The 16886-nt window shown below is 37.0% G+C and overlaps 1 protein-coding gene across 3 annotated transcripts; it reads left to right on the top strand.

Moving 5' to 3' along the window:
- Nucleotides 1-588: 588 nt before the first annotated feature.
- Nucleotides 589-16212, top strand: LOC111608949 (nucleolar GTP-binding protein 2-like). 3 transcript variants are annotated; one of them, XM_023335606.1, is made up of 13 exons: nt 589-794; nt 1331-1415; nt 1525-1619; nt 2142-2281; nt 3852-4036; nt 4129-4195; nt 4669-4827; nt 4928-5041; nt 6256-6384; nt 6469-6573; nt 7916-8074; nt 8677-8784; nt 10490-16212. In XM_023335606.1, exons 1-13 carry the CDS (start codon nt 731-733, stop codon nt 10529-10531), a joined length of 1452 nt encoding a protein of 483 aa, XP_023191374.1. In that variant the 5' UTR covers nt 589-730; the 3' UTR covers nt 10532-16212. The 3 variants fall into 3 exon arrangements, with proteins under 3 accessions (XP_023191374.1, XP_023191373.1, XP_023191372.1); XM_023335605.1 differs by lacking the exon at nt 10490-16212 and adding an exon at nt 8859-8984; XM_023335604.1 differs by lacking the exon at nt 10490-16212 and having other exon boundaries at nt 8677-8988.
- The last annotated feature ends 674 nt before the right edge of the window (nt 16213-16886 follow it).

Below are 16886 nucleotides of genomic sequence, written 5' to 3'. Positions count from 1 at the left end.
GGCTCCATCTAGACAAAAAAAATCCAGAAGAAAGCAGATTCAGAAAACTACATTTCTGTACAGATTATTATTTTATGCGTCTGAAAGCTTCTGGTTTAATTCACTCCCAATTAAACCAGAATTGCATTTTAAAGCAAATCTTTAAACACACTGCTTCATTGTATGACATCATGGACAAGTCAAATGAAACGAGCCAAGAACTCAGGAAGTGAATTATGGACCTTCACTAGTCTGGTTCTTTTTTGCATATATTTTTCAGATGCCTGAAGACGAAACATTAATTTATTCAAACAATAAAATTCAAATATGTCAAATAGTCAAACTGTCCTTCACCCTTTAAGCCAGCATGAAATGTCACGTAAAATTCTCTGACATAAATGACATTGCGCCCTCTTCTGGAGAAAACATAGTACAGCCAAATCCTGCTAATATAAGAAGTGCAGAAAGGAAATACGCATCCTAATAATTTATTATTGATTAAATACAACAGTACGTATTTTTAATATTGTTAATATTAATATTTGCAACCGTTTCTTTTTAATTTCCAGTTTTCTGATTGGCTGGTTCCACCCCTTCCTCTTGTCATGACGTCCTTCCTGCTTCACTAGAGGGACACGTGCAAGTTCTAACATCTCGAGGGGGAAGGCTTCAAACTTCAGCATTTATACTGTCCCGATAGGTGTACAGTTTTGATTTTCTTGTGAAAGGCTTTACCGAATAAGCAGTCAACATGGTAAAGCCTCAGTTTAAGGGGAAGAACTCGATAAACCCTTCTTCATCCAGCTCGAACCCCGGTAAGCTAGACAGTTTGTTTACACCTGTAGCTAACTGCAGCTAATAGCTTTAGCGTGCTCTTCTACTCACTGTATCCTGGATGTAAATGCTGCTGGTTACTTCTTCAAGTAAACATTTAATCCAAAATTTAGCTATGATAGTTTAACATTTTACCTCGCAGCCTTTTGGTTGTTTCATTGAAGTAATTTATTCCAAGTTGCAACCTCGCAGTTTCTCCCACTAGATTCACATGCACAGAGCAACAACATATAACTTATGCAGATGTATTTGCGGAGAGTTATTCATCAAACTTTCCCCTCGAAAGATCCAAGAATTTACATTAAGATATAGTTTGTTAAGGTTCTTCATTATAAAGTTGGAAAGAATGGACACAAGCAGTTGCGATGTTATTTTTATTGCGATGGCGTTATTTTTATTTTATCTTATGTTTTTTTTTTTATTTATTTAAATGTATTACATTTATTGTCTATGCTATTTTTGTATATGTAAAGTTTTAATCTGCATAACAAAACTGTCTTGACCATTGGTTCCCCAGATCGAGCCAAAGGTGCAGGGGGAAACAACATGAGGGACAGAGCCACCATTAAGCGTCTGAATATGTACAGACAAAAACAAAGATGGTAATGACTGATAACATATTCTATGTTTGTAACAGGATTGTTTGTAGCTTTCAGCTTAAATATAAACATAAGTGCTATATTAACACTGATGGGCTGGTTCTATCTACAGTAACAACCGAGGGAAAGTTATCAAACCTTTACAGTACCAGTCTACAGTAGCACCAGGAACAGTTGCAAGAGTTGAACCCAACATCAAATGGTTTAGTGAGTATGTTTTCTTTCTATTGCTGCTAATGACAGAGAGATTATTATTTGTTCTGGCATTGTTTTATTCTGAATATCATTTATTTGTATTTGTGATTGATATTAAACTCAGAATGTATTTGCATGTTACATTTAGAATTGTCTCTATGTTGATATGATTTTAGTTTTACCCAAAAAATGGATAATTGTTCGAGTAATATTTCAGTCGAGATATACTTGACTAACATCATTAATGCAATGTATATGATTACAAGTAAATATGCACCTATATTTTCAGGTATAGATAAGATTTACTTTCTAATGATATAATGATGATAGTGATAATAATTGGGGGGAGAGTTTCTGTCAAATATGTAGTGGTTGCAAAGTTATAGGCAATGTTTTAATTTCTGACAGGAATAAATTTTATGTGTTTGGTTGCTTTAGATAAAGTCGTATTTAAATGCCTCCGTAAATGTGATTAATTGCAAAATATTTGAACCAATTGAGCCTTGACTCATGTTTGGGTCTTATGTGTTTCAGCAAACACTCGAGTGATAAAGCAGTTAGCCCTCCAGAAGTTTCAAGAGGAGATGGGAGCAGTACAGAAGGATCCATACCGTGTGGTGATGAGGCAAAGCAAACTGCCCATGTCTCTTTTGCATGACAGAGCCAAAGCTCATGTGAGTAAAGTAGCATAGCCATAACACAAAATCCAAATAACACCAAGTTGTTTTAGTTGTTGTAACATTTAGTACAATCTCTTATGAAAAATAGACATCTTTTATAATCCACTAAAGATACCTTTAATCATCTTAAGAAAGTATTCATACCCCTGGAACTTTTCACATTAGAACCACAAATTGCTTTTCACTGGCATTTTGGGATGAACACAGAGTCACACTTTATTTTCAAAGTGGAAAAAAGATGCTCTCTTTTCAATTGTTTTATGTTTTCCAAAAGAGTAATAAGAAAAGTGTATCATGTATTCATGAAGGAACACAGATGAAAAATAGGCTTTTGGCATTTAAAGAAATGTTAATGTGCCTTGTCCCTGCCAAATAAATTAATTTAAAAAAATTAATCAGCTCACCTGCCTATAATATTTCTATCAGCTTTGCACATTACTCTTTACAAAAAACCTCAAGCTTTGATTTAAACCACTGTAGCTCTGGCTTCATCCTCCACCCCATTCTAAAGTCTTTTGCAGCCCGTAAAAAGGTTTTATTAAGAGCATAGTCCTTTATTTAGCTCAATTTGCACATTTAAAACCACGCTAGTTGAGTCAGAGTGCTATAAAACATCCTGAAACAGGTAAAGAAACACTTAGTAAAAATAATACAATGAGAAAAGCAGTGCTAACTTGATTTTAGAACAGCACCAAACTGTCAACAATATTGTGTTATAAACTAACTAACCATGTTATGAATTTTTTTACAATTTTATGATGTGTTTCTTGGGCTTCCACTTTGGAATTATGGACTACTTTGTGTTGACTCTAATGTGATTAAAATGTGAAACTCTTACAAGCATATAAATGTTGTGTCAAGGTTCTGTATGGATATTTTCTTTCAAATGCTGAGCTTTTCCTGGAAGCTGTTGTGTTTCCATTTTTATATAAATGCCAGTATTTGATTGCTTAGATGAACTCACTTGTTCCAGAAAAAAGTCATGAATTAAAGGATCTTTCTGATTTCTTTTTAAGGGCCTTTGTTTGGGTTCTTGGCATGAGTATTTTCTGACAACCTCTGTAACCTTATTCTTCTAAAGAAATGTTGCAATAGAGGCATGGCTTTTGTTTCAGAATCACTGGAAGATTTGATTAGCACTGGCATGGTCTCAGGGTGTTTTGTTGGCTTTTTTGCTACATATTTGGGTGCTCTGTTTACTGTATACTTTTGTTCTGTGTTGTCTTAAAGCCTTGAAGGGCTGTATTGAAAATTTGTTCAAATTCGGGGGAAAGGGAGAATATATCTTTCACCAACAGCAAAAACTTTCCTTTATCGTGTCTTATCAGATATCTACTTTTTATCTTACAGCTATATACCATGCATTTTGTTCATTGTACAATACAACTATAAATACACAGCCATGCTCTTCGTATATAGCTTTTGTTATACACAGAATGGGTTGTAAGTGTTTAAGGACAAATATCATGTATGTATGCACACTACTATGTTTTGAAAAGCAAGGTTGTGAGTCTTACGTTCCGAACAATCAGTGGTCTTAATGTGTTTTTCTATACTCCTGTAGAACTCTAAGGTGCACATACTAGACACTGAGGGATTTGAGACCACATTTGGACCTAAGGCTCAGAGGAAGCGGCCCAATCTCCTGGTTGGAGATTTGAAGGATCTTGTAGAGAGAGCGGAGGCTTCAGCGTTGAACTACAGTGCCGACAAAGACACAAACTTGGTGACAGAGGACACTGGTGTCCGGTATGATTTTTACTTATTCTAATCACAAAATGGAACTTTTTTAAAGTCTATGTATAGTTATATTTAAAGATAGTGACAGACTTTTGCAACAGGGAGGAAGTACGTGAGGAGATTTTCAAAAAGGGCCAATCGAAGAGGATCTGGGGAGAACTCTACAAGGTAACACTCCTGTATACTTGATTAATGAGTCTTAGTATTAAAATATTGACAAGTATTTTAAAGAAAATAAAACTCCCTCCCCCCAAAAAGTGGTTGCTATGTAAATGTCTTTTCACCATCTTGGACATTTCATGTAGCTTTTTTGTTTTTCCCTTGCTCAGATACTCTTTTGTCTCCAAGTGCTGAAAAAAAAAAAGAAACATGTTTAAATGTTCCTTGAAAAGGGAAAAAAGCAACAGGTGGAGGCTTTACCTGCTTTAGAACATATTGCCCATTAACCTATAGATTAATCAGGCTGCCATGGATTTAAAAAAATAATCTATCCTCTGGCAGCATCATCATAAGCCATCTAATATAAACCTCAGGGTTTTTATCCTCATAGTCTGAGGTCTTTAAAACGGGATGTCAAGCTGTTTGTGTTTCAGTCGGTGATCTAGAGTTAATTGGATTCATTCTGGATTCGTGTTTTAAAGGTGATCGACTCGTCTGATGTCATAATCCAAGTGCTGGATGCCCGTGATCCGATGGGAACCCGCTCCAAAAGCATTGAGACATATCTGAAGAAAGAGAAACCTTGGAAACATCTCATCTTTGTATTAAACAAGTGTGATCTTATCCCTACCTGGGTCACGGTGAGATGTTTAGAGCATTTTCACTTTGTTTTCTGGGTTGCTTTAACTGCTATAGTCTTTAGTAATTTGTCTTCTTGACTGCCTTTTCCCCACAAATCAGAAACGGTGGGTTGCCGTTCTGTCCCAAGAGTATCCAACTCTAGCTTTCCATGCCAGCCTGACCAACTCATTTGGTAAAGGTTCTCTCATCCAGCTCCTCAGGCAGTTTGGGAAGGTAAGCTAATGCTTCCAAATGGAAATCTACTTGACTTTTTTTTTGATGCATAAAGCTCAAATAAAAGTGTAAAATGAAGCTAAAATCTGCATTTAGTTCAACAACTGGTCTGAATAATCTAGTCACAGCAATACAACAAAATAACAATTATTTAAACTTAATATATCATTAAGTTTAAGAATAATAATCTTGATTGTTAAAATCCAGATTCAAAAGATACTTTATTAAAAGTTTGTCTTTTAAAACATCAATTACTTCAGATGCCTTCAGGTTTTTAAGATGACTGTTCTACAAGGGAGGGTTTTATAGGAGCAAGCATTGCCTCAGAGAGGGTGTTTTGTTGCAGTAGTTGTATCCAAATGCCCAGTCTTGAATACTGGGCATTCAGATACAAGTACATCTGATAACTACATGTACTCTCAAATACAACTTTTGTTGTTATTTGAGTGGTATACTAACAGAGTTTGGAGGTTTACTGCAAATTTCTCATTTAAGATCAATTCTTCAAATTCAGTTTTGTCCTCATTCTTGATTTTTTATACGTTTGATCTTATGAGATTGTCACATTAGGTTAACTTTGAATAAGGATACCATCATTTCAAAATGTGTTTACAAAAAATAAGAATGTCATATGAAATCTTAGTGTTTATTCCAAATAGAAAAGCAGCAGTTATTCCTGTTGCTATGAATATAATATAACATATATATTATCATGCATCTTACATTGTTTACCGGTAACATTTGTTCCCTATTGCAATTTGAATGCATTGACAGTTTAAACACTTAAATAAATACCTCATGAGTCATCAGTAGAGTTTACAAAAACTTGGAAAGCAGTTTAGTACACTTCAAAAAACCTTTTCTTTTAGTTTAAATCACCTTATCAATAACTCCTCATTCGTCTGGCTTTTTTACCTGCCCTTGCCTCGGCTATGCTTCCAACATGTTTGATAGATGAAGTGGAATGCTTTAAATTATGAGCTGTTTTCCTGTCCAAAGATTTTAGTTCCAGCGAGCTGACCTTTTATAAACATTTTCAAGCCCATGTTTTTTATGGACATTTTGTATTTGAGCTAAGCCTGCTTTGTTTATATTGGAATCAAAATGAAGAAAATTGTTTACTAACTTGAACTCGCATTTAAGTCGGTATAAAGCAGTGTTGAAGCGCCTCTGTATGATATTGCGAGTTTTGTTGTGTTTTCCTTCATGTGCAGCTCCACACAGACAAGAAACAGATAAGCGTGGGTTTAATTGGCTACCCAAATGTGGGAAAGAGTTCAGTTATCAACACTCTGCGCTCAAAAAAGGTCTGCAACGTGGCACCCCTCGCTGGAGAAACAAAGGTAGAGTCGACATTTGATCGCGCATGTTTCATCAGTGTTTCTTCTTACTCATCAAAGTTAGCATTCAACCCATACCTCCCACAGGTGTGGCAGTACATCACACTAATGAGGCGCATCTTCCTCATCGACTGCCCCGGTGTCGTTTACCCATCAGAGGACAGCGAGTCTGATATAGTCCTAAAGGGAGTGGTAAGTGATTTTTTTTTTCTGTAGTTCTGTGAGAAAATGAATTTGTCTGTGTTCTGAGTAATGCTGAAAATTAAACAATAAAAAAAAATAAAAAATTACACACAAATTACAGATTTATTTAGAATAGTCCAAGTGTACACAAGATTCCTATGAAGTCTAGAAAATTTAAATGGAATTAATTTTGGTTACAGACAGAGTCCACAAGTGGATTCATATTCACAAAGAGAAAAAGTAAAAATCTATGTTCTCCAAATATGTTGGAACTATTTTTTTCATTATGCTGCAGTAAAAAACTGAAATGAACTTCAAAATGTATTAAAGCAGAACACCGTTTTATCAGTTGGAACTTTTAAAGATATTCTAAGTATGATGTCTGAAACCTGCACATGCTTCATCTCAAATATTTAATGTCAGTTTTAGCCTACGCCTTTGTCTCAATATTGTTTTTATTGTTTTATAACCTCAACAATGTTCTTAAGGTTTGTTTACTAAAATAGTGTTATGCTGGATCTTCTTGTGTGTTCTTCCCTCCCTGCCAGGTTGTTATTGTAAATATAAATTTGTTATTAATAATTCAGCAGGTTAAATAAATCAATAAATGTAATTGGCAGTCTCAGTAAGATGATTAACTTAACTTTGAGACTTCCAGAAATATTTTTAAAGTACAACACGTCCCATGACATAATGATCCATAAAAGCTGGGACGGATAAAACAGAACAACCTTTCTGTGTTCTGTTCAGCTTTGGTGTTTACTTGTGGAAGTGTTGCTCTCTCAAGTAAAATGAATCACAGACATAGATCACAAAAAGTCTCCTTTTGAATAGCTTTTTAAAGGTATCTGCTTTTTTTTTACTTTAATGTGAACACATTTCTCACTGGAAAAAAAACCTTTATTCTTTTTTATGATGTACTTTCACAGCAAACGGTGTTGTTGGTAACTCTTTTTGTTGTTGTGTTTACTGATCCCAAAACAGACAATTTCCATCTTGTCTGTTCACAGTCAGGGAGAGTGAAGTTGGAAATTTTCTGTCTGTTGTTTAGGTTTTTTTTCTCTGCACCTCTGCTTTTATTTTTTTAAAATGGAGCAATCCAGATCGCAAATATCTGGGGAAAAATCTCTTTATTACATAGAGTAATGAGGACCCATCCTCAGCAGTGTGTTTCAAGATTGGTTAAATATGTATTGATAATTAAACCCAGAAAATATTTTTGCAGGAAAAAACAAACACCTGTCTCAATTTTCTCTGAAAGGAAAATATTTGCAGTTTGCAGTGGAGTTACTGTAACTTAAAGGTTGCACCTTCATATTTTACATTTCTTCTTTTCCTCTTCCTTGGTAAGGTTCAAGTGGAGAAGATCAAAAACCCAGAAGAGCACATCGGTGCGGTACTGGAACGAGCCAAACCCGAGTACATCCAGAAGACTTACCGAATTCCAACATGGAGTTCTGCTGATGACTTCCTTGAGAAGCTGGCATTCCGTACTGGGAAGCTTCTAAAGGTTTGATTCTTCATTTCTTATAAGATTTAAACACAGGGTTTGTAAAGTGCCTAAAACCCTTGAAAATGATTAAAACTTAAAATTTAACGAGAACATTTTTTAAATTTTTTTTAATGACTTTTTTGTATATTGTGTTTAAGAAAGTAATTTACCTTAACACAATTTGCTTGGATTGTTTCAATGCAATGAATATTTATTATTCTTAACAGTTCAGCGACTTATTAATCATCTTATATTTTATACCGTATATTAAAGTTATTGATATTGGTGGATTTTGTGTTAAATGTGTCTGGCGTATTGTGTGTGTGTGAGAGAGAGAGACATTGCAAAACATACAGTTTTTCTATGTTTTAATTTACTTTTCTGTAGAATGTAGAATACTACCACCGAAATTTTTTTTTTTTATTTACGTGTGGTAAATAGTTTGAAAACGTATCTTTAAACTGCTTGAAAAGTGCTTGAATTTAAAAAGTGTATGAACCCTTCAAGCATATTTTATTCTCTCTATATTATTCAATAAAGATCACCTTTGCACATTAAAAGAGCTGTCAAGTTTTGGTATTTGAACTATAAACACTTTTTTTCTTATCTGTATTTTACAGGGAGGTGAGCCCGATCTCAGTACGGTCTCCAAAATGGTTTTAAATGACTGGCAGAGGGGACGGATCCCCTTCTTTGTGAAGCCTCCTGGACCAGAGGGAGATCCAGAAGTAAGAGTTTGCAAAGTCTTTTCCTTCTCCTTCACCAGCCTGTTTTTTTACGTAAATTACTGGGAATTCTGTAGGATGAAAAACCATGGCCCCTGGAAGGTCCACCGGCTGCAGAGGGTTATCACACTTCTCTAGAACAGTCTAAAAAACCCGCTTAAAAAATGTCAACATCTTTTAAAGCAAATAAAATTCACTTTTCATCTTTGTTGTGATGAGGTTGGAATGCATTTTTAACACTGTTGTAGTTAAATGTGCAGCTTCTGGGTTCCTGAGAGGACAGAATGAAGGAAAACAGGTTCCAAAGGAGGTACATAAGGGAATTTGAGGTCAGTGAAGGCTGAGGGGGGATTCAAAGCAGTTGGGCGGAAAGGGGGTAACAATGAGTCTGCAGAGAGGAGGGAGTTAGCGTGGGAAGCAAGAACTAATCGCCCTCGAAGTTGGAACAGGTTTTTCTATCTCTTGGACCAAAGTTCCTAACAGCCACATGGACTTTTCTAAAATGAATCCTTTGAAGACAGGCTTTCATGGGTCTAGACTCTTATTGAAAGGAAATGTGTTGTACAAAAGTAGTTAATTAGTTAATGTTTTCATATCTCATCCTAGTTCTAGAAATGGAATTATCTGGTGAAGCAGTCAATGCAGAAGAGTTTTTCAGGATTCAGTCATTTATTAATCACAAGGTGTCTCTGCTTGCAGCAGAGATCTAAAACACTTTGGCACCAGTACACACAGACACACACATGTAACAAGTCAAGAGTAAAGGTGCTGAGACCTGAATTAGCCCATTGTTTTTGTCTATAGACAGTATATTCGCTTACTATTTATTTTATATCCTTTTTTTTACTGTCAATGTCAAATTTATTTATATAGCACTTTTAAAACCTGGTTAAAACTCCACCAAAGTGCTGTACAAAAATGATAACACAATAGAATAAATTGATGAAAATAACATCAATAAAAATAAAAATAAAACATCACAACAGAAAAGTTACAGCTTCCATTAAATGGCAACGAATAAAAATTAGTTTTAAGAAGCAATTTAAAATGACAGAGTCTGTGGGTAGATCTAATCCGGAAAGGTAACTAATTCTAGAATAATCCGTAGAATTATCAGTCTGCCTTTTAAAGTGGTTATTGTGTTAACAAACACATGTAAGCAACAACCAAACAGGTATTTCCCTTTCACATGTGTATTAAAGCTGGATCATCATTCAAACTGGATGTAGGTGTGAAGGAGTCCTATGATGTAATCACTGTAATCTCTATTATGGCTGCACATATGAAACATTGAATCTCAGATCATTAATCATTACAAAGGATATTTAAAAATGTAGTTTTAAAAAGTATTTTTTTTAAAGAAGGATAAACTGGACACTTGATCTTAGTAAACAGTTAAAACCTTCTGTGTAATAATTAATGCCCTGAGATTCAAAGTGTTCACTGAACCAACCACCAGGGTTTTATGTTCATTTCTGACTGCAGCATTTCAAATCACTGAAGCACTGTTGTAAAGAAGTGCGAACCAATATTAATGCAATTATGATAGAAGGTATTTCCGTTCAAGCTGATTCAAACAGCTTCAGTGTCACAAGGTGAACTTTGTTTTCCTTATTTTCAGTCTGGACACAGTCATAGCTAAATAAGTCCTTTTCCTAACTTCTGCATTAGTTGTGCTTATTGCTACAATTTTTTTTATCACATTTAGGACTTCCAGCAACAATGTAGATTCATTGAATCTACATCCTGAAAAGGCTTAAGCTTTTTCCAAGACGTCACCTTTGCACTTTGTGCAGCGATGGAAGACAAATGAGTTTAACAGGAAGTGTGTGAGCTGTGCTTTAAATGTTTGAAGCATCCCCTTGGGAAGATTCCTCCTTCCCGTATACATCCATACATTTTACAAAGGAAGGATGAAGACAAGAATGGATCAGCCACAACAGCAAGGTGGAGGAGGAAAAAACAAATCCTCCTTGTGCTCCTGCGGCAGGGGAATCCCTTCCCTTCTCTGAATGTTAAAGTTGGAAGTTAAAGCAGGAACGTCCACAGCTGAGCGGTCAGCAGATTCACAAAGTGGATTAAACTGATTAAATCTGCATCTTTTTCTCCGTCTCAGCCCTTTAACAGCAGTTTCTGCCTCGCAAAACAAAAAGCGTTTAAATCTGAAAAACGCCTGCGTCATATTTCAGCATGTTTGCCGTAAACTGAGCTTTTAGAGAAAGGGATGACCTTCTCCAGCTCAGCGAGGGTCAGCAGGAGCAGCAGCAGCGGGACTGTTCAAAACATCCTTTGGTCCATCTGATGGCTCTTTTTAAATGCCGGTTCAGCTGAACGCTCCACGGAGTCACGCTGTGCTTGTCAGAGGACGTCAGTGTGTTGAATGAAAGGCTTTTTCCAGTCGCACAGCAGTTTTTCCATGACGGGCTGGTTATTAAATCAAAATCCTTCAGCTGTCTGACAAAACGGATGTTAATCAAAAGAACTGAAGTCTGATCAGTAGGAGACCTAGGTGTGAGCTTCAATTGAACGACAGCTTTTTAATCTTTTGTGAAAGTAATTTAGTTTGTGAACACGGTAAACAGTTTACCACTGTGTTAATCACTGCTTCGATATTCTGATTGGAAAGTCTTTGATTTTCTGGGAATGTTCAATTAAGCAGAGTTCACCTTTATTTTTGACACAGTTGCTAATGGAATTCACTCAGTCAGTCAGTATCCTCTTAATCTTTTTTAGAAAAAAAGATTCACATGGACTATCCACAGTCAAAGCTAAAGCGCAGTAGCTACTCCTAGTAGGTAGGCATTGTTAGTCTTGTCTTACATATACAGTAGGTCTGTTGTCGTTTCAGTATCAATGAAAAATCTGAAAATAAAGCGCTCAAAAAAGCTGGAGCACAGCTGATGACTAAAGATTTTACTCTGGGGGAAAGTTTCAGTCTGCAACACTTTTATGTCATGGATATGAATAGGAGCACACAACATCTGTTTGCTGATAATAATTCAGTTAGCATGCTGTAAGTTACCTTACCTTACCTAACATAAAACTTGTTGATGGGTATTTTATCACTCTCCTTGATCCGACTACAGGAGTTAATTTAATTAGACTGGTTTCCTCCCACTAACCCCATTTCTAAGCATGGATCAAAATGATCTGTAAGCCATTCCAGAGATAAATCCTCTACAAAAGTGTGAACCTGATTGAAACCATTTAATCAAATTACCTTGAAGGAAAGTGTCAATAACTTAGGTACATGTCAGTCCTATCAACAGAAGACAAGACTGACAGAAAACTGAAAAAAACCCGCAAAGACAAAAACAAAGTTTAACCTTTAAGACGTAAAGCTGCAGGATTTGTTATTTTGACATTTTTGTTTCTTTTGTTTTGTTTTGATTAAACAAATCAGACATGCTGGTGGGCATATTTTAACCGTTTTTTTTATTTTGTTATTTGCCGTTTTCAGTTTTTATGCTAAATGAACCTACTGCTCTGCTCCCTCCAGCTTCATGTTTACAATACAAACAGAAGAGTGCTGCACGTCTGCTCATTCAGTCTCAACAGAAAAAAACACAGCGACAGAAAAGCGTTACAAATCCCTCACAACAACAGGCAAACTCTTCCTCCTCCGTTTCTATATCTGGGAAACATCTCAAACTGATGGTGGCTGTCCAGGCTGACTTCATTAAGATGGTAAACAGGACAAATGAAAGTCAGTTTTTATGTTTCACATTAAAGGGATGTAAGAAAAAATAAATCGGAGAAGGAAGAAGCTGGCAGTGGAAGTTCTCCCCCCCGAGCCAAACATCCCATCATGAGATTCCTTAAAGCAGGAAAATCCATCGGCTGAGGTGGTTGTTGACCTGAGCTGGCACTGTGTGTGCGTGCGGCCATTAGGGAGAGGGACGTTAACGAGCCCCATAAAGATGGAGGGAGGGAGTTTATTGTACACAGTTTGTCTCTGTTAGGTGTGCGTCTGTGGCTCGTTTGCTTGAGGCCAACCAAAGACGGCAGCCACGCAGAATCTAGCTGAGTGTGTTCATAGCTGGGATGACGGAGCATGAAGAGCACAAAGATTCATAAACTCAGAGGGAACAGAGACCACAACTTGTACCCTCCTGCTCTCTGAGGATTCTACACAGATTCTGGACCATTTTCTAATCTAATTAGTTACTGGTTCAACTTTCACATGGTGCGGACATTTCAACAGGAAGTAAACAAAGCTGTGTACAACACTGGGCAGCTTGTATCTGCCATTAGCCTTGGTTGTCCATCCATCCACGGTCTTATGCTTGTTAGCGGTCAGATCGGGGTTGTTATAAACCCAGACGGCTTCCTCCAGTCCTCCAGCTGCTTCTCAAGTGTTTTAATGTGTTTCGAGATCAGAGGGTCAGGAGTATACATGCACCCTTCAGCACATATGAACTTAATTTCTGGTATTTACTGCTGCATCTGAACCATACTTTTTTTTTCCTGTCTGGGATGAACTTCTAGTTCAGTACACCCCACCAAATAATTGAGTCTTCTATTGAATTTCCTGGTACAATTATGGATGCATAGTAAACTACTTGTCTTGGCAAAAACTGAAAAGTTCAATTAAATTGTTTACTGGCACAGTCCTAACTTTCGAAAAAATAAAAAAATAAAAGCAATTAAGTGAGAAGCTAAATGTTTACCTCACTTTCCCATTTCAAACACAGCTGGCTCCAAGTTTGAGGAGATGTAGCTTTTCATGTGAGGTCAGGGTGCAGACTTTGGAGGTGATCTCATTTGTCCCCCAATTCACTGGTGTCACTGACAGCTAATAATCCCACAGCATGATCCTACTACCACCATGAAGGAGTGGTGGTTCACCACACACGTTCTGTAGCTACTTATCACCTTCCTGAACTCCTGCAAGCACAATTCTTGTGACAAAATAGCTCAACATGTTTTTCTTCCAACTACTTTCTCTAAAGCACGTCTCTAAAGGACTTTCTGAAAGTAAACCAGTATGTCCAGATTTTTGCATTTGCAATGATTACTGCAGACTAATCCCTGATTCCTGTCCATCTTCTTATCTACCCTTTTGCTTCTTGACAAAACACATTACCTACACTGCATATAACAGAAAAAAAATCTTTAAAAATATCCAAAACAGTTTTATCCAAGCACATTAGCTTAGTTGTTAGAAAATGTATTTAAAATCATCTTTCTTGGTGTGATTGGACTGAACCAACCAATCAGATTTTCTTTTTTAATACTGATAATGAAGTTGGAGTTCTTATACTACAGGGCACTGAAACTGTAGGGGGAGACATACATGCACATAAGCTTCTTAGGTTTGTTCAAATCAAGTAAAATCTAAAAATATGAGGTGATTTGAGTCCAAAGCTTTAGATTTAGTCTGTACAAAGAAACTGAATTTTATTCACTTTCAGCTGGTTCAAAACTTACAAAACTATGTTTCTTGGTGCACCATTTTTTTTGCCCTCCCAAAAAATCAAAATCACTCTAAAAGAGGAAAGATTTGAAATGGAGAAGTAAATCCCAAAATCTAGAACTGAAATGAAAATAATCCTGGCCCTCGGTTTCCTGACATGTTGTCCGGCTTCAGAGCTCTCTGTGTCTCCACATGAGTATAATCTGTCAGTCGGACAGTTTCTTCTCTGTTAGTCGGCGTCATCAATCTCCAATCTGTCAGTCTTATTGATGAGCCTACAGAGGTGCTGCCAGCTGGCAGCTGCAAGGGAGAGAGACGGACAGACAGAGTCAGAGACGGATGGATGGATTGATGGAGGTAGTGATAAATAAAGCTGCTCAGCTCCACCCACCAGGTAGAAGACATTAAAAGTCCCATCTAATGCAAGTTTTATGACTTTGATCAGGGTAATGTTCTCCCTGATGTGCCTGTCTCAGGTTTTATTTATTTACTCTCCTGACACAGAGGACATTTTCCGCTGAACTGTGAAAAGAAACGGGTCACGTGATCAAGGAGAACTACAGAGCCACTTCACAAGCAGAAATAAAGTATGTCAGCTCTTAGAAATTTCAAAATGCATTGGAATAATTTGCTTCAATGACACCGCTATTCAAGAAAAACTTGAAAGATTTTAAACCCTTCGTTTAGCTTGAAGGGTATAATTGATGGAAATAGCCTGGTGGAAGATGTGCATGAGAGCAGAGCATATTTTTAAACTATAATAAAATGTCTAAATAATACACTTAGGTTTGTGGTTCTAATGTGATGAAATGTTGAAAACATTAACAAGTGTGAATACTTTTGGAAAGTTCTCTAACATCTTAACATTTGAGAATGGCTGTGAATCAATATGAGTAAATTAATATTTGAAAGTGATTGATTTGTTTTGCCAAAATTAATCTAAACATTGAAGTCTGCCCCAGGGATATTTCAGACTTTAGGCCCAAAGAAACATCCTTGATGCCTGTAGTATTTTGTGCGAGCATTCAAAATAAAGACAGAGGGCATGAGAGGTTAAATCTGATTGGGCATGCACCAGAAACTACAACATCTGCTTTAAACATTTGGTCCTGATGCACTGTGGATTCACAAAGTTGCTCTCGCAGCTGGAGGAATGTGGGAAATAAAAGGAGACAACATATCCGACTACGCTGCATTGATTCCGGAGAATCTGGATCCTGAAGTGACACAGAGTGAATGGAACTGCAGAAGCGTCAGCACAGCCTGTTTAAACGCTCTGAAAGTCACACCTTCCCCTCCTTCGTGTGTCTCTGTCAGTCTCCTCCTTGCTGTGGGTTTCTTGGATGGAGTCGGTTAACAGACGAGCGTAATTTCAAACACAGTCACTGAGCTGTGAATGACACCTTCATCTCCGTCACTTTAACATTCAAACATCTCTCTGCACGCAGCGAATTAAATCCAAAACGAAGAAGAGACATAAAATGCGGCTGTTTTTCCTTCTCGTCGTGACATTTGTCCTAGCAGGTGGGCCCAGGTCAAAGGCCGCAGTATGAAAATACACCAATATTGACATAGGGTGGAGCTGCGCTGTGCATAGGTTTGTGGTAACACAGCCTGCAAGCTGAAACCTCGTCTTCATTGCTGCAGGTCAGGCTTGGTTAACGAACAGCCACCAGTCAGATTCTAACGAAGCGGCGAGAGAGAAGGTTACGTCTCGTCTTACAGGAGGTGCATGAGGAGATGCTTCCTCCTCAGCTCCTCTTACATCAGACTTTGAACACCACAGACACTGAGAGACACAGAGAGGAGGCAGGGAGGGAGGGAGAGTTCCTGCCGGCAGCCAGAAATGATAGGAATAGATTAACATTGGCCTCATCAATAGAGGCTACAGCTCCTCTTAAATGTTCAGCAAATTGCCAACAGTGTATTTTAGAAGAGATTCAGAGTCACATTACAGAAAAGCAGTGAGTCACATCAAGGTTAAAGAACGACTTATTTCATGTTAAAAAAAAAAACAAAAAAAAAAACTGAAATAATTGGAAACTGTTCCCGCTATTGTAGAGAAAAAAAAAATTAACCTCGTGAACTTGAATCTGGTATTTTTGTACCGAATAAATAGAAAGAGGTGATTAAATGTTTTAAAGATTCCACGTTTTCCCTTTTTTTTTTTTAAATGTATGACTTTCACAATGAATCCTAATCTTGACTACCTTTCTGCACATACAGACCTCTAAGAAACTCAGTTCACTTGCTTGTGGAAGCATCTTTACCAGCATTAAATCAGTTTTGTGGCCATAAGTCTCTCACTTCTTTGTGCTGCCTTACAGCCTCAGATCAGTTCATTGAGGTTTGCAGACATTTGCTTCTGCAGAGCTCTGTTAGGGTGCCAGCACAGCAATCCTGAACTTTTACTGGACCTTTGATTCTGTTCACTTTTAGCCATCTGTTTTTGTTTTGTTGGTGTGTTTGGAGTAAGCTGGCAAAACCCAGTTTGGACTATGCTTCAATAGTCAAACAGTGACTATAACTCTAGGAAACTTTGGTACAAAGAGGAGTTGATGCAAAACCAGCACAATTATCATGGAAATGGAAACAAGTTAACAGATTCTTGTATTTTTTTTATTATTATTATTTTATCCTAATTTGTAAGTGTTATTTTAAGTCCTAATTCCTGAGAAAAAGAAAAACA

Source organism: Xiphophorus maculatus, chromosome 6, assembly GCF_002775205.1.
Source record: "Xiphophorus maculatus strain JP 163 A chromosome 6, X_maculatus-5.0-male, whole genome shotgun sequence".
Classification (NCBI taxonomy): Eukaryota; Metazoa; Chordata; class Actinopteri; order Cyprinodontiformes; family Poeciliidae; genus Xiphophorus; species Xiphophorus maculatus.
The sequence above is the reverse complement of the archived record's forward strand: the minus strand, read 5'-3'. Positions and strand labels throughout refer to the sequence as shown.

Excerpts from the sequence above, each read along its gene's own strand:
- LOC111608949 (XM_023335604.1), top strand. The coding sequence starts at position 731 with ATGGTAAAGCCTCAGTTTAAGGGGAAGAACTCGATAAACCCTTCTTCA. Across the intron at positions 1,620-2,141 it reads ACCCAACATCAAATGGTTTA|CAAACACTCGAGTGATAAAG; the intron begins GTGAGTATGTTT and ends TATGTGTTTCAG. Across the intron at positions 4,828-4,927 it reads TTATCCCTACCTGGGTCACG|AAACGGTGGGTTGCCGTTCT; the intron begins GTGAGATGTTTA and ends CCCACAAATCAG.